Genomic DNA, 20,885 nt, shown 5'->3' with positions numbered 1-20,885 from the left:
ACTAAAATAAATGTACAAAAGTATTAGAATCAAAATGTACTTACAATTAAATATTAATAAATATAAATGTACTTTAATCCTCCGCTCATTAACCATTAATAATAGCCTTAGTTAGTTGCTACAGTTTTACTTTTATTAAAGAAAAAAGAAAGTAGTACCAAAAGTTCTGCTGGCATTAGACAGAATTTACTTTAATGTAAAGGGGGAATGGCACAATATTCAGACTGCATCAGTGTTTGTTCATTTTAAAGATTAAATCACCAAGGTGTAAAATCAAGTACTGATGCATAGAGAAATAATGGGGGGGCTCACTTTGTGCAGCTGTAAGATATGTTTACTTTTCACACACACACAAAAAAAAGAATTGAGATGAAATTAAGATCTGCATGCAAGTAATCTGCTTGGTCTGTTTTGTCATATTTTGCAAAGAAGCCTAAACTGAACTGCACCAGAGCGCAGGAATAACAATGGTGAAATGCTAAAATGGGCGGCATTCTCCTTTAAGATATAAACTCTACAGTGTGATTGGCTCTGGCTTCTCCCCCTCCTTTATAAATGTCCAAAGACCAAAGCATCCCACATTACAAACTTGGGAAACTGTGAGACCAGTTGACTGTATAGTGAAGATCAAGGGAAGTTGAAGTGGTGTCACATGATTTTGTGAAACAATGGCTGCAAATCAATTGATTAAATCCATCATCAGAGCACTCATGTTTCTAGGAGGGACCCTGGGAAACAACTGGCTGGCTATATGCTCACTGCATGGGCAGAAATCTGGCATCCGCACCAATGAGGTCCTTTTCATCAACCTGGCCGTCTCCAACCTCATCACTAACTACCTGGTGGACCTTCCCGACACCATGGCAGATTTAGCTGGACGTTGGTTCCTAGGGGAAACCTTATGTTTCGTGTTTCGTTTTTGCTCCGACCTCTCTGAAACCAGCAGCATCTACACAACCCTCCTCATCTGTGCTTTCTGGCACCAGAAGCTCGTCGGCTCCCTGAAGCGTGGAGGTGCACCGGCGCAGCTGGACAGCCTGTGCTTGGTGGGCTGTCTGCTGGCTGGGAGCTGGACATTGGCCGTGGTCTTCAGCATCCCACACTTTTTCTTTGTCGCAGTGGAGTCCACAAATGAGAGCCATGAACACTGTGAAGATATCTTCCCTAATGGGATTGCCAGAAAAACCTTTGACATATTTTATCTAACCTTTGCTAATGCTCTCCCTGTTGCTGGAATTCTTTTTACCAGTGTCCAGATTGTCATCAGTCTGCTCCAAAACCTGCAACGTATACATGGTCATACCTCTGACCCTACCGAGGAGAAAGTTAAGGATGAAAGAAAGAGTATTGAAAACAGAAATGTCAGCACTGTTTCTTGTCCAGGCACCTCAAAAAATCCCAAAGATTCTGCATTCCTAACCCACATTTATACAGACATGCCTGCTTCTTCCTGTCCAAATGGAGGGCTGTGTCACAGCTCTCCCCTCAACAGGGTAACAAACACTGAGAGCAGAGTTGGACCTCCACCAAATCTTCCAAGGCCCAGCCAAACACCAGCTAAGCCTAGTCCGAGCTCGAACACTCAGGTGAGGGCAGCCAAGAGTGTGCTGGCTGTAGCCAGCGTGTTCCTGTTCTGCTGGCTGACTCATCTGGTTGTGCGCATCACTAACACCATTCACACCTCGTCAATTGCAATGGAGATGGCCAGCTATATTGGAGCCGCCTACACCTGCATCATCCCCTACATATTCCTGTTTGGAATGAAAAGGATTTCTTGCTCATGGAAAAGGTAGAAAGGTGTACATCACAGCTAGATCCAAATCTGCCGAAAGTGGCCTTTTTGATAAATAAAAGCATGCATGAACATGTACAAGAAACTGTAGAAAAGATGGGGATGAACACATGTGGCTCAAGTGCAAAACTCATTGCCCATTATGAGCTTCTCTCTCTTACTACAATTCCAGGTTTTTCAGCGTTACTTTAGAGCTGAAACGATTAGTCGATTAACGGATTAGTCCAACAGAAAATGAACCCTTAAACTATTTTGATAATCAATTATTCATTTAAGTCATTTCTTAAGTAAAATAAACATTCCTTAGTTTTAGTTTTTTAGTGGTGAGATTTGCTGCATTTCTTTGTTTTATGAGATGGTGTACTGAATTTTTTTGGGGGGATTTTGAACTGTTGGTCAGACATAATGGTAGAGGTAGAGGATAAAATACAATATTGCTGCTCACACTGCAGATTACAAAAGCACAAACAAAATGTGTTCTAGCTACCTGTTGAGTACAAAGATGCCTAAAGACACTATAAACATTAAAAGTGAATGTAGATTTGACGGAAGAGGTGGGATTGTCAACACGGATTCCAATATTAGTCTGGTAAACGTTATGTATGGTACAGTCCGACTTCCCAGATTGTGTATTGTTGGGATAAACCCTGCCATTAGCCAACTATTTCACCAGCATTCTTCTCCCCTTCTGCTATTTTGCAAAGGCACCGTACTGCAGCAGGGGCTGAGTGCCGCCCAAGACAATTGAGATTGGAAATAAAACACATATATAACGCCATACTATCCCAGAGTGTTAACTTGTGCAGCCAGACTTTTCACATGGTATACTTCATTGGCCCTCGACTCACTGCGTAATTAAGAGAAATCAACCTAGCATCAAGTAAAAAAAAAATATTTTTCATGAGGCTACAAATTTAGCAAACCGTAATTGTTGAGTGCACAGCTAATTGGAAAAAAATCTTTAGCAATTACTGCCTTGGTGATGACTGTAAGAAACCCTAAGTGCCATTTCCAATTAAAGATAATTATGTCAACACAAACAGTAGACATTAAGTCCATTATTGCACTCCCTCTGCAGTGTCACATTATCAACACAGCAATTTGTCTATGTATTTGTAAAATTTAACACAAAACTGTACCTAAGAACGCAAGTTTGTTGGTTCACAGGTGACAACTAGTGTCTGTAAAGTGTTTTCAAAACATCCACATACACAAAAGTAATGACAAGATTTATTTCTTTATAAAAAATGTTTTATGATTTTTTTCTCAAAGTTTTCAGTGTAGTACTGTGAACTGCACCGTGTTAAAAATGTGTTTCACATTCAAAACAATTACAAAAGCACTGTTAAATTTATCAACCAAGAAGATAAAACGCTCACTGTAAATAATACATATGGGAAAAAAGGTTTAAGTGTGTGCATGACCTTTGGCAGAAGAGACAACATTATGGCCAAGTTATGTACATAATTACAACATCCAACACTTAAACTGTTAGTTTGGAGGCAAACGTAGAACAATCAAAATTATTCCCGTGATCAAAAGGCTTTAGTCCAGTATATTCACCAAGTAGATTCATATGAAAATATCCCAAATCAATCGTCGATAAGTGCATTTTCATATATGAAAACTCACCTGCAAAATTCAGAGTGATTTCATGTTTTTATAAACACTGATAACTCCAATATCTTGTCTTTTTTAGATATCTTTTAGACACAGCTATTTGCACACAATGCAAACGACAAATAGTGTCTTACTTCCAAAGTTGTATTTCAGCATTGTTTAGACCTATAACAAAATGTATTAAATAAGTTATAAAACTTGTCTCTTCGGGCTACCTCATCTTTATCTGAAGACTTTACAGTCATCCGCTCCCTCTGTCCCTTAACAACAAGCACTTGCTAAGCTGCAACACATCAGACTGAAGGGGAAAAGAGGCAAACTACAATGGACTACAAACATGTGTGCTGATCAGGTAATCACACTTTAAATCAACTGTTTAATTAAGGCCAACAGTGCAAGGTCCAGAGGTCACCTGTCCCTTGTCCTGTGAACAACGTCATTACCAGCGTCAGTGGAGATTCTCCAGCTTCGCCTGCAGTGACTTGAAGTTGCCGATGGTTTGTTGGAGGGCTGAGTTTGGGCTCAGAGACTGCAGCTCCACAAGGTATCCACAGATGTCATCGAGACACACATTAGTGAATCTGCGTCTGAAATGGAGGGAAAACAAGTTTACCGTAGGTTCATTGCCGGTTTTGACAGTTTCTGTAACACACTAGGCACATTGCTGAAACTAATATGAGGCTTTAATAGTCTGAGTTAATCAAATCAAGCAGGGTTGTTCCAAAATCCCCTATTTGTATTTCCCAGACAGTGTTTACTTACTGACCTGTGGTCGAGAGACATTTGTACTAAAAGGACCCTAACTATCATCTCTTAAATTGAATTTGCAGCCAGTATGGACAGGAGGAACAATTACAGCGACCTATAAACCTTTCAATACACATATGGGCATGTGAGTATTGTTTTAAGACAATGAGACTTAAGACTTGAATACATGTGAACCTTTAAATAACCCCCAGCGACGAGAAGTTCAGACCTCAGAGTATTTATCATGACACAAACAATAAGCATCAAGCTTGGACAGACATTAGTGGGCATGTGGAGCTCACACTAAGGTTTTATATCTGTCTATCTACAGTTCAGGTATTTATCTCGAGCAGCTTACAATAAAGTGAGCAAGTAGGGAGAGGTTCTTGTCTTGCTCATGGACACTTTGGTAGGGTAAGCATTAGCTGTCACAGGGATTTTAACCAGGGACCACCAGTGATTACCTGTCATAGGTTGGTACTCTGCTGGGATCATCCACGTATCCTGACAGGAGCACGTGGATACACTCCACCAAGTGGAGAGGTTTCTTCAGCCGTTGCCAACAGGGATCCTACAGGCAATGAGACAGATTGGTGGATTAAGTAAGAGACCATTTAATCCTCATTCCACAGAAACTGCAAATGCTATTTATAATCATATGCATCAGTTTAAGCAAAAGTGATACACTGAAATATGATATTTTATCTGATGCACGTACCCGAGTTTTGAAGAGTTGGTCATAGACCTCCAGAAGACGTGGCAACTGTACTCCAATCTCCTGCATGGTGCAAGTGACGAAGCCCACGTCCCAGTTCAGTCGACACACCTCCTGCTCTAGAAACTTTACTAGGAACTCTACAATCACAGGACATATCGGCACTTGTTAGCATTGCATACTCAGCAATTTGTTCTTACTTGTGGAAAAATGTTTAGCATCTGACATAATTGACCCTGTGCATGCGTGCAAGTACCAAGGCTGTATATATAATTATTCTTTGTCTCCACAGATAAGACAAGTTTGATCAGGCTGCTTGTAATGAGAGGATAATTAAGCAATCGCCTAGGGCACCAGCATGACCCTGCAGGCCTGTACCACTGAGACATGCTGACATAAATGATGCAAAGGGGAAATCTAATTATGTTAATGTTCACAAAATAGTAAACAGCTAGCTGGAAAAATCTAACGAGAGAAAAACGGAACATAATCACAGGAAGGTATGAATGCGTACCCAGAGGGAAATATCTTGGTGTTCCGGCGTAAATCCTTCCCAGTGATACCAGTTTCAAACTGAGAGACCTCATCCTGTCTGCTGGACTCATAGCCACGGTGTCTCCAAGTTCTAGACAAGATAAAGAAATCATAACTGACACTAACTTCATATATGCCATGGGAAAAGGTACATTTTTGTGAGGTGTTGACATTTCACTTGCCTTTCTCCATGATCTCCTGCCACAATGAGTGGACCAGGATTGGGTCAGAGTGTCCAGCACAGTGAATGATGGCCAGCTTGCACTCAGACAACTTGAAATGGTCAGCAAACTCCCCATAGAGCTACACCAGAAAACATTAATTAAGCATTTATAAACATTTTCAATTCACTTTGAAAATTATTTATAATCCCCAACTCCTTATCATTGTTCTGTTGCCGAGTTTTACCTTGGTGATGTCCATAAGCTCCGAGTCCAACTGAGAGATGACATTTTTCACCGAGGGATGATGGGAGTACTGTCTGATCAGCGTATCCTGGATCTGTACTTGAATACGCACCAGCTGGGAAGGGGAACCAAACACAGGAACTGAGTGGTTACAATGGCGGATCCCTCCTAGATTACCTTCACTGTGATCACCACCGCACACGCACCTCCATCTTTTCTTCCAGCTCGTGAAGGAACTCTCCATCAGATGCCTGAGCTGAGATACAGGAGGAACTCTTAGCAGACAGGATGGCTCGGGCGATGTACTCCAAACGCTGCTTCAATGAGATCTCAGTGCTGCATAATAAGAGAATGAACAAAGTACTTTTTTATGTCTTCACTTTAAAAAACAGTTAGCAAGAGTCCATGGAAGAGTCCATACAAGTCTATACAAAAATGTATATGTGGTAACCAGGGTTTGCTGAAGAGTCAGTGTTGGAGGTTGTTCATAGATGTATTTTCTGAAGATATGTTAAGGTCCTGACACACCAAGGACATCGTCGGCTGTCGGTCCAAGTTGGGTGAGTGACCGTCGCCCTAGTTTTTGCGCTGTGTCGGCCATCGTCTGCCTTTTTTGGGCCGCGTCAGTGTCTGTGCGAGGAATCCATCTGATTGGCTATTCAGCTTAAGCGAATTAGTACACACACACACACACAAAGATAGCGCACACAGAAGGCTCTTCTAATTTTTCATCTTCATCTGATCAATGCAATACACATAGGGCCAAAAATTACGTTTGAATATTCCTTGTAAAAAAAGAAAAAAAAGTGGTTCGAACTTTTTTGCACTTTATGTCCATAAGAGGGCAAAATTACAACAAGATACATAACTACTTGCGTAGGCAGGGCTTGACAGTAACGGTTGCCCTTGGCAATCAGATTGAGTCAATTGGCAACCATTTTGTGGCCTCTGGTTGCCCCCTTTGGTAACCAAAACTGGAAAATCTTATTTCAAAAGAAGTCAATATTTTATTTGGTTGTCTCCGTAAAGTTTAAACACTACGTTTGTGCGCGACAACATTTCAGCTGTTGTGCGCCTGCTTTCCACACACGTGCATTTGCCGTGAAAACATACAGGCAACGCAATTTTCTGTTCACGTTAACAGCGCATGTTAAAATCCAGTGCTAATATGGCACCGGTGCCTAGTATCTACCCGACGGAATAGCAACACAGATTTCGGTGCCTCTTAAATGTCTGCGCTGCTCTCTGATGCTCCGAAACAGACGTTACAGGCAACAGAAACATCGCTGCATGTCACACTAGTAAACACTAATAACACGTTACACTTGGCAGCAGGTAACGTTAGCCTACCGTTAGCTACAGTAGTCGATGGATTCAACACGGTTAAAATGCTGACAACTAAACGGTGTAAAAGTGTGACTGTATTTCACTGTAGAGGATTCCAACAGCGGAACGGACAACCGTCTGCTGCTAAAGCTATGAGCTAAAAGACAAACTAGCACTTGGTCACTGCTGTTGTTGGAAAAACGTATTCTGGTAAACCTCGTGGTGCATTCATAGTTATTGTAAAATACCCATTTCTGTTTTTGTCTTTTAACAGCAATTTACTGGTGAAAGAAGTAATTATTGGTAAAGTTATTACATTTTTAATAATCATTTAAATTCCCTCCTTTTTTGTGTTGATCCAAAAATTGATCCGATCCATGACTCAAAACCGTGATCCGAACCAAGAGTTTTGTGATCCGTTGCACCCCTATTTGAGAGGGGTGGGAAATTATATTGCAAGCCATTATCTCATTGTTTCATTATTAAAATGTGTGGTATCGTTACATAAGAAATTAATTGCACCAAATATAGGCAGTTTAAAACATGGCAACTGTATTGTCAATTTCGGCAACCAAAAGCTGATGCCTGGTTGCCAAGCCAGCAACCACTTTAAAAAGTTAGCGGTGAGCCCTGGTAGGTATATTTATTTCAACATAAATAAACTAATAAAATAATGTCCTACCAGTGAAGCATGAAGGCATGTTGGGTGGAATTAGCAAGCTAAAGTTAGCTAAAGTTAGCCATAGGCCGCGGCCGTTCGTTGGCCGTCAGCTGTAGTCGGTGTGTTCAAGTTTTTTTTGGTTTGGCTGTTTTTTTTTGGCCACTAGTTCTTGGCCGACTGCTTGGCCTACAAGAATTACACTTATTATCCAGTAGATGTGTGTCAAACCTGTGCATGTCTGCGAGACGGGCCAGTACATGAGCTGCCTTGCCAAAGTTACGGTTCTTCTCGTAGTAGCGCCACAACAGGTCCATATTGTGCACCTTACTCTGATCCTGCTTTATCATATGCATCAGATGTTCTTCCAGGTACGGAGAATTCACCTGGGTAACAATGGACAAATAAAAAGGACAGCTATCAGACGGATGGCATGTAATTACACAAGCACCTTTAAAGTGGCTCAATTAATCAGAAAACAACAGCTTGTGGGTGTATGGGGCAATCAAATCTGGGAGATGTACTCATAAAAGATACACTACCTCTAGCAGCTTGTCAGTCAGGTCGGCCTGAATCAGCCAGTTGTATAGAGCAATGTGAAACAGCTCGTCCTGAGACCTCTGGGCCAGCCCGAGGATCTGTTCAAACTACAAGGGAACAACATATTTTCATCAATTATGCAGATCATGTACACTGCTGTGGCAAGAAATAAGCATTCACTGTCACCTTCTTACTCACATGAGCTGTAGCTTCTTCGTTACTGAGCATGTTAGGGTCAGAGGTCATTACAGGAGGCCCAGGCTGCTTAGGGACGCTGGGGGACTGAGGGGCGGCTTTGCTCTGGTTCACCAGCTCCTGCATGGTGTCTGTGATGCACTTATAACACGAAAGTCTGGAGCAGACAGAGAAGGGGTGATACATGTTTGTGACAATTGGCTACAATGGCCATCAATGATGCAAATTTGTGTGCTTCTTCTTTCTACTTTCTTTACCTTTCCTGGAAGGCCTGCTGTCCCACTCCGTCCTCCTCGGGCTCTCCGTTCTTGTAGAAGTGGGGCCCCAGTCTCTGTGGATCTTTCTTGTCCGCTGCTGTGAGGCACAACTCAAGGACTCCCTCGTAGAAACGCACTGCGAAAATTTAATAGCAAAAAATAAACAACAGCATTATTTAACATATTCGCTACACAAATACAGAAAGTGTTGTCTTGTGTGTCCCTACCTTGTCTGTACTGGGAGCAGACCAGCGGCAGATCTGTGTGTTGACTGATCTGCTGATAGAGCCGTAGAGACTCCCTCAGTGTTCGCTCTTTATCTGCTTTATTCTGAATCTGCTTAGAGCTCTGCAGCAACTCATTAGCCTGAGTGGGAGACAAAGCAACAAATTCAGTATTAACATGACACATGAATCAATGTGGGTAAATCAATACATTTTAATGACTTTGATGATATTTAACTATATCTAGAACCTTTTAAGGTTCTAAGATAATTCAGCTCAGAATATTAAAAAAACAAAACATGCGTTGTACCTTGGAGCAAACGCTGTCATCGCTGCTATACAGCAGGGGACAGATGTCCCGGAGGTGATTGCTGATGGCCTCCACAGAGGCATTATCTTTGATGTAGACATTAATGAGTGCTGTGATGAGCGCTCCAGACAGCTCCTTGCCCCGAATCACTACATCCTTAAAACTTGCTCCCTTCATCTGCTCTTGAAACTCCTACAAACACAGAAAAAGGTGCCAGAGTGAGCAATGAGCGGATCACTCATATTGTACACTGGGTTTTTGGCTAAAAACAAGATTACATTAAGGAAGGCATGTGGATGAATACCGCAGTGATGATGCATGAGCATATGCAGTTGTCTACAGGAGAAGTGTTTGTGCACACGTGTACCTTTGGCAGCTCAGACATAATGAGGCTGAACTGATGATCACAGAGAAGCTTCAAAAGGGCCAGAGTCTGATAGGAGCGATGCACTAACTGCTGGATGCCCTGCAGCGATACTTTCTCATAGACCTGAGCCTTGGCTGGAGACAAAGATGGAAACACTAACAGTTACAGGCATTTGAAGGAATAAAGACATCAGTGAGAGTGAAACACAAAGTAAACCACTTCTTCGTCTTTTGCTGGTACATCAAAGTCCCACATTTACTCTATTCATGTTGGTTACAATATCATTGGTATTTGGGATATTGATTCTCATGAGAATATTCAGAAAATGTGGAAACCTGCACTCATAACTCACTGTGATATTTCCTCTGGAGCTCCTGCTGGACCTGCTGAGAGTTGGCTCCTTCAGGACGCATAAATCCCAGCAGCCTTTGCTGCAGGTTGGCAGGGGAGCTGAAACTAACAGGTAGCATAACAGATGTTATTCAGGGGGATGGGAAACAAGACTCAGTTACAGTAAGAGTTTTTGCAGATCTGAATCCTGTCTTTGCAGGTTCAATTTTCATGTAGAAAAAAATAACAGTGACAAAGTAGTAGTAAGTAATATATGAGAAATAGATTTGTTTTCATAATGAGTTTGAGAAGGCCTTCATCATTAAAATGCAGTTTGGATTTCTCTCATTAGTCTGATCAGGCCAAAAATGAGAAATACAACCCCCTGTATCACATGACCTAAGTCCTGTACGTCACGTGATGATAGGGCTGGATGATTAATCGAAAAATAATCGTAACCGAAATTCAGAGCCTATAACCGATGTAATTTTACCAAGTCGGTTATTTCGGTCTTTTAATCCTATTAATATTTCCGCGGCCGCCCACTGTGTGTTAATGTACTTTCCCCTTAAAACATATTACGGCCGCCGCGTGTGTAGTCACGTGACTCCGTCCCGTCCAGTCTGCGACCATAGGTGCTTTCCGATCGGATAGTACTTGTACTTTTTAGAGGAAAAGTACACTTCTAAGCAGTTCTAAGAACTACTCTCCCCCAAAATCTTTTTTCCCGTTTGCATTCCCACTGGCCAAGTGGCCATAGGGACTGGTAGGAGGGGTATGGGAGCGACGCAAGCACGGCAACGGTCTTTATAGCATCGTCACTAGACCTTAGCGCCACATACAACAACAACAAATGATGCTAATACTTGTGCACTTTTTCTATATTAAATGCACGTCCATTCTCGTCGTAATTCACGTAATGATTTGCTCAACACAGACGGGGCTTTATTATACCCGGAATAGACCCCGCCTCTGCCTGCAATGCTGTGGAAGTGTGTGTGTGTGTGTGTGTGTGACGACTGGCGAGCCGCAGGACACGCTTGTGGAGTTTAACTCCGAAAAGACAGTTAACCACAGGTTCCCGTTAATCTTATGGACATTTATTATTTATTTTCTACATTTTTAGGAAACTTTTTTTTTTTTTTTACATTAAAACTTAAATTACTTTTTATAAGATGTTTTTATTTTATTGTAAAATCTACTGTTGTAGATTTCAGTTCAGTTGTTTGAAATATTTAATAAATAAGCATTAATTGCTATCTGTGTGTTGTTTCCTTATTTTAGAATCACAACGATAGGATTATGCACTCTTTCATTAGAAAAAAATAACCGTGAACATATTTACAGTATAAGAAAAGAAAAAAAAAAGTAAAATAATCGTTCAATAATCGTAATCGTAATCGAGGTAACGTAAAATTTAGCCAAAATCGTCCAGCCCTACGTGATGACACCTGAGCAAGGGTCAGGAAAAGTGTATGCCAATGTGTTTGAGAACTAACAGAACCTATTAAGGCATTAATACACCAATTAGTAAAATGTAAGACTAAAGAAGCAGAGAAGGAGCTTTTACCTTGCAGCACCAAGAGCAGATGGACTGAATTGAGAGTTTTTATCAAGAAACTCCCGCAGACCGCAGAGCTCCATAAGTACTGACTCCAGATCAATCGAACCAACGCTGCTTTCCAACTGTGGAGACAACAGGTAACAATTTGTGTTAAACTAACCACTACTAGCTAGGCCTGCAGCGACGCGTCGATGACGTCGACGTCAAAATTACGTCGACGTCGTATTTTTGCGTCGACGCTTCGCCACACACACATGTGGGAGACCAAAACATTGCAGGAAACAGCAACCTCCTCACAGAATTCCCAACAAAGCCCTGCAAAAAGCCCCATGAAAAGAAGAAGTCCTAAAAAAACAGCTCGCCCTTAATCATCGAGGGTATGGGAATACTTAAAATATAGTCCCAAGTACTAACGTTAGCTAAATTAATTTCATGTTTGTGTAGTGTAGCCTGCGCACTTAGGTGGTGCTAGCTAACTATCTTAGCTCTCCGTGCAGTTTGTTCGTGCTAGGTTAGTAGCTAACATTAACGTTAGCTAGCTACTGGCGCCTAGGCAGCTGTGTTTAGCTAACGTTAGTTATCATCTAATGTTGGCTTGAATGGTAGCTAGCTTACAGCTGCAGAACACAGCTATCTATAGTAGCTAACGTTAGCTAACGTGAACGTTAGCTACTAACCTAGCACGAACAAACTGCACAGAGAGCTAAGATGCGTTGGTTAGCCTAGCACCACCAAAGTGCACAGCTGCATTAGCATGTAAACCTACAGAATAGCAGTTAAGAGAGTCAGTTTGATTATGCATCAGGTTTTATGTTGGGACTGTTATGTTGTGTTAAACAATCCAAGGAATGTCTGTACTGTGCACTGCACAGTGTTTTTCTTTTTTGCACTACAACTTGATTTTTTTGAACAAGAGAGTTATGTTGGTACTGTAAAAGAGTAAACAGGCTGGCCTTTCATTTTGTATAACAGTAAAATAATTATTTTATTTTGTGTAAAGCAGAAGATTTTTTGCTGTGCAAAATTGTTTAATAAAATATATTAAGAATTTTTTGGTATTTATTTGAGATACATTATGGTTTTTATTAATCGAGCAACAGAAAAATAATCGTTATATTAATCGTCCAATTAGTCGTTAGATTAGTCGACTAATCGATAAAATAATCGCCCGATTAATCGTTTAATAAATAATCGTTTACCCCCAGCTCTACTACTAGCATTATTCTAAAAATGTACAATCAGTATTAAAATGGTTTAATAAACCCCTGGTTTAATTATGATACTTACAATATTGACCGTCTGATTTCCTTTGCTGATGGTTTTCTCAACAGCAAGACTGCCATCCCAAATATTCCTGTTAGAGTGAGGTCAGCAAGGAACAGGGGAGAAAGACATTTTTTTCAGTAAATGTTGTTCTCACCCAGAAAACAGATTAAAAAGTGACAACTAATGACCAGATTTACTCACCCAAGAATGCGAGCAAAGTAGACACAGATGCCATTGTGTTTCCCTGAGAAAATCACCTCTGGCCCAGCTGACATGGGTGTGATGGGGGCAGACCCAGAGTGCATTGGTGTGAAAGGTGTGGCCAAAGCTGGGGGCACGATGCCTGAGGGAAGAGTAAGTAAGTTTACGCATTTATTTTATGATAGTAGTATCAAATGTAATGTTTGAAATATTTTAACAATACATTTGGTTTGTGTATCCTGTTTACCTGTTTACCCAAATACTCAAATACTTGCAGATATGGTAATGTGATGTGTGTATATGGCTTTACACCACGTCACAAGAGTTTAAGCTGCCACGTTAAATCTTGATCTATACAACCCCCCAGGTCAGTATTTACTTATAATTTACCTGGTGCTGGAGAGCTCATCACGGGTCCAACAGTACTGGGAGATGTCATAGCTGCAGGGAATCTCATCTGTGCTTCTCCTCCATATCTGATCATGACAATGAAGAAAATGCTTTTAGTTTGTGTACAGTGTGAGTAAGTGTAAATCTGTGAGTGTATAAACATTGTTTTCTGACCTGAAGAAGGCTCTGGTGGCCCACTGTGAAACCTCTCTGTCACAAGCAGCGCCGGAACAAGCCAGGATCAGTGCTGTGGCACAAGCCTGCTCCTCCTGTACAGAACAGATCAACAACTTAAATATATACTGTGAGTGTGTGTGTGTGTGTGTGTGTGTGTGTGTGTGTGTGTGTGTGTGTGTGTGTGTGTGTGTGAAATATGCCTGCACACTGGTCTGTGGCTGCATGCCTTAATCCTGTGTTATGGTGTTTGTGTGTCATGCAGGTTGCCGGCTTGCAGTGTGTAGCCTAAAACAATGCATACATCATACACATGTTTAAGGCTACAGGCCATGATATGGGGATTTTGAAATATTAGACAGTGAAGATCTTAGCTTTGTACCCTGTGCAGCTTGAAGAAACGCTCAACCTCTTCACTTTCCCCTCCCGCGCAGCTCACCAGCAGGTGACGGAGCTGGTCTACCGGCCGCAGTTTTTGGAAGATATGACTGCCCTGCAAGACAGCAAGGAGTCTACACTTAGTATACAACATTAAGACGTTGTTTTGTCAGACAACAAGATTGAGCATGTGCGCAACATGATGGGTCATAAAAGCAGTAGTTAACCTTTGCAGAGAGAAGGACAAACTTCTGCGGAGGGATATTGTGCTGCTGGACAACCACAGGTGATTCAGTGATGGGGATCTGCTCCTTGTTCAGAGGAGTAAATATCTTGGATGGTCTCTCCTCATTAATAGCACAAAGAGCCCAAGAGTGTCCATCTACATTAGACATCATCTGCAAAAGAATACAATAGAAAGAGAGGCATATTGTAGGGTTTCTATTAAACAGTGCAGCCTGGCTTTTAGGTGGTAAAACAATCTGCAGTAAAGATCTGACCAAAAATCACCTGTATACACAATCTGCACTACAGAGCAACAACCAATGGTAGTAAAACACCTTATATTGACACCTACAATTTTAATCCATTTTTGTACATTTACTTATGTGCCAACCTGAGTCTCCATCAAGGGCTTCTTGAAGGGAAAGGAGTCATGGTTGAGGCACCACAGAATGTCACTGTCCTCTGTCTCAGAAGCAGCCATTAACAGAACACCTGCAAGATTTAAACAAAGAAAAGACAAAATGGTATTAAAGCTGTTACACACCAACCAGACGGCCGAAGGCAGTTGGACTGATCAGTCTCCCCAAGTTGGTCAAAAAAAGTGCCTCGGAACACACCAAAGCGACAAACAGCAGGCGGCACTAATCTGTATTGTCGCCCAAAAATGAAAACCGGCAGCTGATTGGACGAACGCGTCACGTGGGTTTGTTTTCTCCGGAAATTCAAAGACAGACTGTCACGGCGGCTTGTTCAGAATACGATCTTATATTGTACTAAAATAGTTCACTGAAACGTGTTTCTGAAAACATTTTAAGCGAAAAATAGGCCATGCAGTTGCTGAATCTGTCTTCATTTCAGATCGACAAAGGTCAGTTTAAAAGATTTTCGTCAGATTTTGAGAGGCTTAGTCACGCTTATTCCGCTCGCCGTTTGCGGGTGAGTCCCGACTGCCCTGTCTCCAAAATGAAGGCCGACAGCCCCTCGGACAGACGACGGCGCGGAACACACCAAACAGACTCGAGTCACCGACCTCGCCAGACTGTCCAACGGCTGATTATCGGCCCGGTGTGTAACTGCCTTTACAGGCAGATCTGGATACTTGCCATTGGTGGGCATGGATACCACTGACCTGAACGTTAACTTGAAGTAAAAAACAATATTGAGTTTGACTCCAATTGGGTATTTCTGGTAAACTGATGAGTAGCAGACAATAGTTTTACCTTTGCTGTGTAGTGCCTTATGGACCTTTGCAGGTTTCTGCAGGGTAGAAGATGCAGAAAACCCTGGTGGCAGACGGACATGGACCAAAGCTAGCAGGCTAGGTCGAACTGCCATATGCCTCTGGTGTGGAAGGGTAAAAGGTGTGGTGCTGAAGTAGAGACGCACACCTACAGAAAAAGAATATGTACAGGCACACATGAAGTACAAACATTTTATTTTACACTACACGTATCCTACGGTTTGCTCATCTTCACTAATCTTTACCTGCATGAGTGACGGCGAGCAGGTGACAATCTGAGGACTCTGATCTGTCAATCACAGAGATCTGGACAATAGGTTTGAAGACAGAACGATCAATTGTCCTACAAAAGAAGTTTTAAAGAGAAAGAAAATACATTTTTACTTCCCTTTAAGGAGAATTAATGACGGATGTGAAAGAAACACATTTGAAGTTTGACAAACCCGGAAATACCTGGCTATGTTTCCAGCAGCCGCAACAATGGAGTTCTGTGACATGGTTGCCACCCGACTCATACCCTGCCCATCAGCCCCCAAATCGTACACCTAAAACACAGACAAATTGTTAATTATTTCAGCACACTGACAACCACCACTGATTTGTTTCTCAGGTAATCAGAAACAGCCACACACATGAAAAATTGACATGACATTTACTAAACGTCATACCTGCAGGACACCTTTCTCGGAGCGTGTGAATAGTGTGTTGCGGGAGTTGTCAATAGCAATCTGCACAATGGGGTCTGTGGAGCACAAGGACAACAAAAGGTTACAGTTAAGTTTAATTTAATTTAATCAAGGACATTTTTCCAAATAGAATTGTGTCCCTCTCCTTACCGTCTTCAGAGAAGGAGAACTGGAGCATGGAGGGGACGAGGAAAGACAGAGAGCTTTTAGAGTGGTTGATTTTTCTGCAGCGCTGGCTGAGCCATCCAGCCTCAGCCTGGTAAGCTATCTCATAGAGGCAGCCGTCCTTTCCTGCCATGAAGATGCGTCCCAGGTCTGTGGAGGTGATGGACAGAATGTAGGTGTTGTCTGTGGGGATTGAAAAGAGGGGGTCTGGTAGCAGCTGCATCCCACCAGACATGCTGTCATTCAACCCTATAACAAAAGAAAGCGAGAGAAAGATTACCCAGATAAACCAAAGCAGGTATATGATGAATATATTAATAGCATTGTTACAAACAAATAGCAAGAATGTGGGATATGACACCCGAGTTCTCTCCATATCTCTGCCTGATGTACAAGTACCATATCAATCAAATACAGTATTTATCTATGTACTGATTCTTGATAGCGTACATGTCTAAAGGTAGACACAGTTACAATTTGACAGTGTTATGGTACAGCGGCTATCCATATCTCGCACATTTGCCTAACTTATGAATATCTGGCACTTGTTTGTACATATTTAACTACGTAAGGCAACATATTTAGCTGCCAGCTGCCATGTTATGCATATTCTTTGCAGCTTTAAAAGCAGTTGGACATCTTATTGTACTGTAGCATGATACGATTATCGTGTTTCAGAATTCCCCAGAGGGCTGAGGATAAGAGGTTAAACTCTTAAAGCTAAAATTTCAATTAATGAGCGTAATGAGAATATTTCTCACTGGCATCAATATAATCACATGCCACGGGGAACAAGTCAAATGCAGTATCACTGTGATAAGAAATGAAGGAAGGACTCACCAGCCTGGCTCTTGGGGAAGCTCAGCCCGAGGATTACTACATCCACAGAAGTGGCCAATACTAAGAGGTAGTGAATGTGTGGCTGTAATATTCCTAGAAAAGAAAAACACAACTCATAAACAGTACTCAAATTAAATGTAAACATTTTAATCAATGCTGAGTTTAAGTGTTTACACATACCTTGTTTTGGTTTTACAAGGCCCACTGCCAGAATGGTTTCAATAAGGCCATCAAAATAGGCCACATCACCTCTGCAAAGAATATAGCAGAAAATAAATAAATAATTGTCTGCACTCCGGATTTATCATCTGTGGAAGTTCACAATTAAAAGTGAATACTAATAATGCACTTCAGTTGGTTTCATGTATGCTCATCATGAACATTGTCACTCAGTCCCCATGTAAGGTAAATGTACTCACCCATCTTCATAATTCCACATAAATATGTCATTGTCAATAGTAAGCCACGCTCGAGAGATCTCTGGAAAAACTCCCATCATGCAATTACATTGCATATCTGTAAAATTGTTAAGTTGAAACTCAAATTCAACTTAAAACTAAACAAAAGCAATCAGCTTAACATTTATTCTATATAGCCGCACTCACACATGCACTGCAAACCTGAATTTATCTAGACATTACCCAGTGGAGCTGTATGTGAGAATGCAAATGTCTGAATCAGTCGGATTGGATATCAAACGTTGTTTACCCTGACAGCTCCCTAGTATGAAATCCATGTAATCTCCGATTGAGCCCAAAGTGTGAGAATTCACTGCAAGCGAGAGGGCGTGTTAATGACGTTACATGCGGCTCGCACCCAAGGGTGAAGAACAAGGGTGATTCATAGGAAGACTGCAACGAAAATATCTAACTGGACAGACGAGAATCTGCAACTTCTGTCGGTAAGGGCCAAGGCCGAAATTGTGAGACAAATTCAACGAACAGCAAGAGACTTTGTTGTTTATGACCAAATTACGGTGAACAGCGTAATCTGTGTCATGTCCTGTCTGCTGCCCGCTCTACCCAGCGCAACGCAACCCCTCGTCTAAACCAAACAAAGTATTTCAATTAAGTGAGAACGCATCTGACACGGACAATCTCCTGCTCTGCGCTACATGTTTGAAAGGAAAATTCCAAACTATGTCGGGACCTAATTCCTTGGACATTGCCCGGAGTTCATTTGTGAAAACGGCTTATGTCTGATGAAAACAAATGGGGTGAAAATGAAAGCACTCAATTAGTTTTTTCCTGAATGACCGAAAGGATACGGCTGAACTGCTCCACCAGCTCAGGTGGCAGAGGGATTCGGCGGACTGCACTGAGCTCCGGGAGATTTGGCACACTGAGTAAACCTGGTCCCTGGAGGGGGTAGTCCATGTCCGACACTCCAGAGAGGGATGGCATATCTATCAACACAATCAACAACAACAAAGTTAAAGTCTAATTATGCACTTTCCGATCATAATACATTTCTCTCTTCTCATATTCCATCATCGAGCAAACGGTGGGAAAAAAAAAGTCAGAGGGACATATTTTGGCACCTTGTGTTTTCCTTCAGCTGAAATTTGTTTCCCCTGTATAACCTGAGCTACAAGGCTACTTGTGCCATTATTTCAAATGTGTGACCCATTTGTAGTAGTCTATTCTGGATGAATTATAGAGAAAGTCATGTTTTTGGTAGACATAACTGCTTAATGTCAACATAAGTATTCAACCATTTCACCTTTGTGCCAGAAAACTGGTATGCTCAAGAGGAAAACAGGTTCTGACAGCCATGCAATACGTTGGCATGAGTGACACAGGTGTAAACAGCAGATGATTTATTTCTGCAAATGAATCTCGTTAGTATTTGGTCTTCATCCTTTCACAGTTGAGCCAATATATGGAAAATACATTGATATATCTTGCAAACTACTGCTTTTTTTAAGCCATATCACAATATTTCGTCAAAGAATGGCAACTGCCTCTTTTGATGCATTACAATTAAATCACATTGCTCTCAGAATTTACTGATCTGTGAATCTTCTTCGTCATAATTTTCCATTACAGAGGATCAGTGCTCAAATATGTCTTATGCTGTGCTTATATCTGTGTGAAAGCACCAACAGTGACAAGGTTTGTCGATTAATACTTTATAACATTTATTATTTCTTTTATCAACGTTGTGGTAAAAACTATTGCGATTTTTGCTTTTATCAACATCGTCCAGCCTCCTCCTTTATCCCACCATTTACTTTGGAATGGCAGCCCTAGTGTAAACACAAACACCTGAGTTTGATAGCTAATGTTAGGTCTCTATCTTCTGCTCAATCGCTCCACATAACTCACTGTGAGATGGGACGCTGAGCAGCTCTGACAGGTCAGGAAAGCAGCGGTCATCCTGCAGATGTCTGTCAATCAGCCGGGAAGCGTTTTCCAGCGCTTCGGCGAGGATATTGGGTCCAGCGCTGGACGGCATGGCTGAGCTACCACCGTTAACGTTACCTACAGATCGAACCGTTCAAACAGAGTTAAACAAGAGCATTATCAAAGTTAGGCGAGGCGTCATACGTAAATAATGGAGTGATATACTGCGAACTTCATAGAAAGTTAAATCTTCTGTTTAGTGCTAGCTAATGTTAGAAAGCCGATGGAAGAACAACGCCGGTTAGTTAGCCGACTAACGTTACTAGCATTGAAACCTTATTATTTAGCATGCAAGCTAAATGCTAGCTAGGTGTAAAATAAAGTGTTTTAAAGTGAACTCGTTGCTTTACCCGACTAAAAAGATTCCGCGTGATACTGATGTATTTGACTAAGAAGTTTTGTTCACCAGTTGAGCAGCAGAATTTAAACAAATATGTACAACTTGCAGCCCGCCAACCTCATGCACAGCGGCGGATGTGAAAGATTTCTTTTCCGGTGAATCATCTTCTTCTTCGTCTCCTTAATTTTTCGCAGACCGGGCCAAGTGAACGTTGTGCTGCCACCCACCGGTCAATGTAATTTAATCTGAAATGTTCTCCATGGAAATATTCACCACTTATTTTTTTTAAATATACATTTAAAAATGTATTAAAAATACCATATTAAATAAAAAAATAAAAAAAGTAGAATTCAACTTCAAATTCCAACCAGTTGCCCTGAAGGCAGTAAAGATGTATTATACATTACATATATTTTTATTCTTACATTATTAAATATAAATAGTTGTTTTCCATTCCTAAAAATATAGCTAGTTGGTTTTTATCATTTCAGCAGCAAAAATACAAAAAATATAACTCCCCTAACAAGACATATATGTACCACCTATGGTATTTGTTACTCTTTGTTGTACGTTACTGTTAAATGGTCTGTATTTATAGCACTTTTCTACCTTACCAGACAAAGAGCTTCACATTGCTTCTCATTCACCACACACACATTCATACAATTGTGGATGGTGTAAATGTGCATGTTTTGTTTTGAGATCCCTTTTTATGTTTATGTTACTGTTAAAAATGTCTGTATTATACGATACATACAATCAACCACTAGTTATAACAATTGTTCAAAATGTTAAAAATTAATCTTGATCAACTTGATTTCATATAGGAACCGTTAGTACAAGACATGTGGTGCTTGCAACTTTAACAGTATGTATTTAGATCTATCATTCTCTACCAAAATGCAGAAAATCTTAAAGTGAAAAGAGAAATTGTGCACAGTACATCAACCACTAGTGTGGGGCAAGGTCCGAGAGTTACCTGCCAGCTG

General features: G+C 41.2%; 2 protein-coding genes across 3 annotated transcripts; one reads left to right on the top strand and one right to left on the bottom strand.

Moving 5' to 3' along the window:
- The first annotated feature begins 668 nt into the window (after positions 1 to 668).
- On the top strand, positions 669 to 1,998 carry LOC116034922 (tyramine receptor Ser-2). The gene has a single exon (XM_031277695.2). It carries the CDS (start codon positions 669 to 671, stop codon positions 1,791 to 1,793), a length of 1,125 nt encoding a protein of 374 aa, XP_031133555.1. The 3' UTR covers positions 1,794 to 1,998.
- A 1,008-nt stretch (positions 1,999 to 3,006) lies between these two features.
- nup155 (nucleoporin 155) lies at positions 3,007 to 20,095 on the bottom strand. 2 transcript variants are annotated; one of them, XM_031277951.2, is made up of 34 exons: positions 20,014 to 20,095; positions 19,479 to 19,634; positions 18,419 to 18,556; positions 17,571 to 17,667; positions 17,332 to 17,402; positions 17,152 to 17,244; positions 16,297 to 16,560; positions 16,129 to 16,202; positions 15,914 to 16,005; positions 15,706 to 15,803; positions 15,441 to 15,608; positions 14,612 to 14,712; positions 14,223 to 14,393; positions 14,000 to 14,110; positions 13,618 to 13,712; positions 13,444 to 13,529; positions 13,054 to 13,195; positions 12,874 to 12,940; positions 11,593 to 11,708; positions 10,045 to 10,148; positions 9,693 to 9,826; positions 9,326 to 9,517; positions 9,019 to 9,157; positions 8,792 to 8,927; positions 8,538 to 8,691; positions 8,342 to 8,446; positions 8,031 to 8,185; positions 6,022 to 6,151; positions 5,817 to 5,930; positions 5,591 to 5,711; positions 5,389 to 5,499; positions 4,878 to 5,014; positions 4,624 to 4,730; positions 3,007 to 3,999 (listed from the first exon to the last, which is right to left on the bottom strand). In XM_031277951.2, exons 2-34 carry the CDS (start codon positions 19,606 to 19,608, stop codon positions 3,861 to 3,863), a joined length of 4,092 nt encoding a protein of 1,363 aa, XP_031133811.1. In that variant the 5' UTR covers positions 19,609 to 19,634; positions 20,014 to 20,095; the 3' UTR covers positions 3,007 to 3,860. The 2 variants fall into 2 exon arrangements, with proteins under 2 accessions (XP_031133811.1, XP_031133810.1); XM_031277950.2 differs by having other exon boundaries at positions 19,907 to 20,069.
- Positions 20,096 to 20,885: the final 790 nt, after the last annotated feature.

Source organism: Sander lucioperca, chromosome 1, assembly GCF_008315115.2.
Source record: "Sander lucioperca isolate FBNREF2018 chromosome 1, SLUC_FBN_1.2, whole genome shotgun sequence".
Classification (NCBI taxonomy): Eukaryota; Metazoa; Chordata; class Actinopteri; order Perciformes; family Percidae; genus Sander; species Sander lucioperca.
The sequence above is the reverse complement of the archived record's forward strand: the minus strand, read 5'-3'. Positions and strand labels throughout refer to the sequence as shown.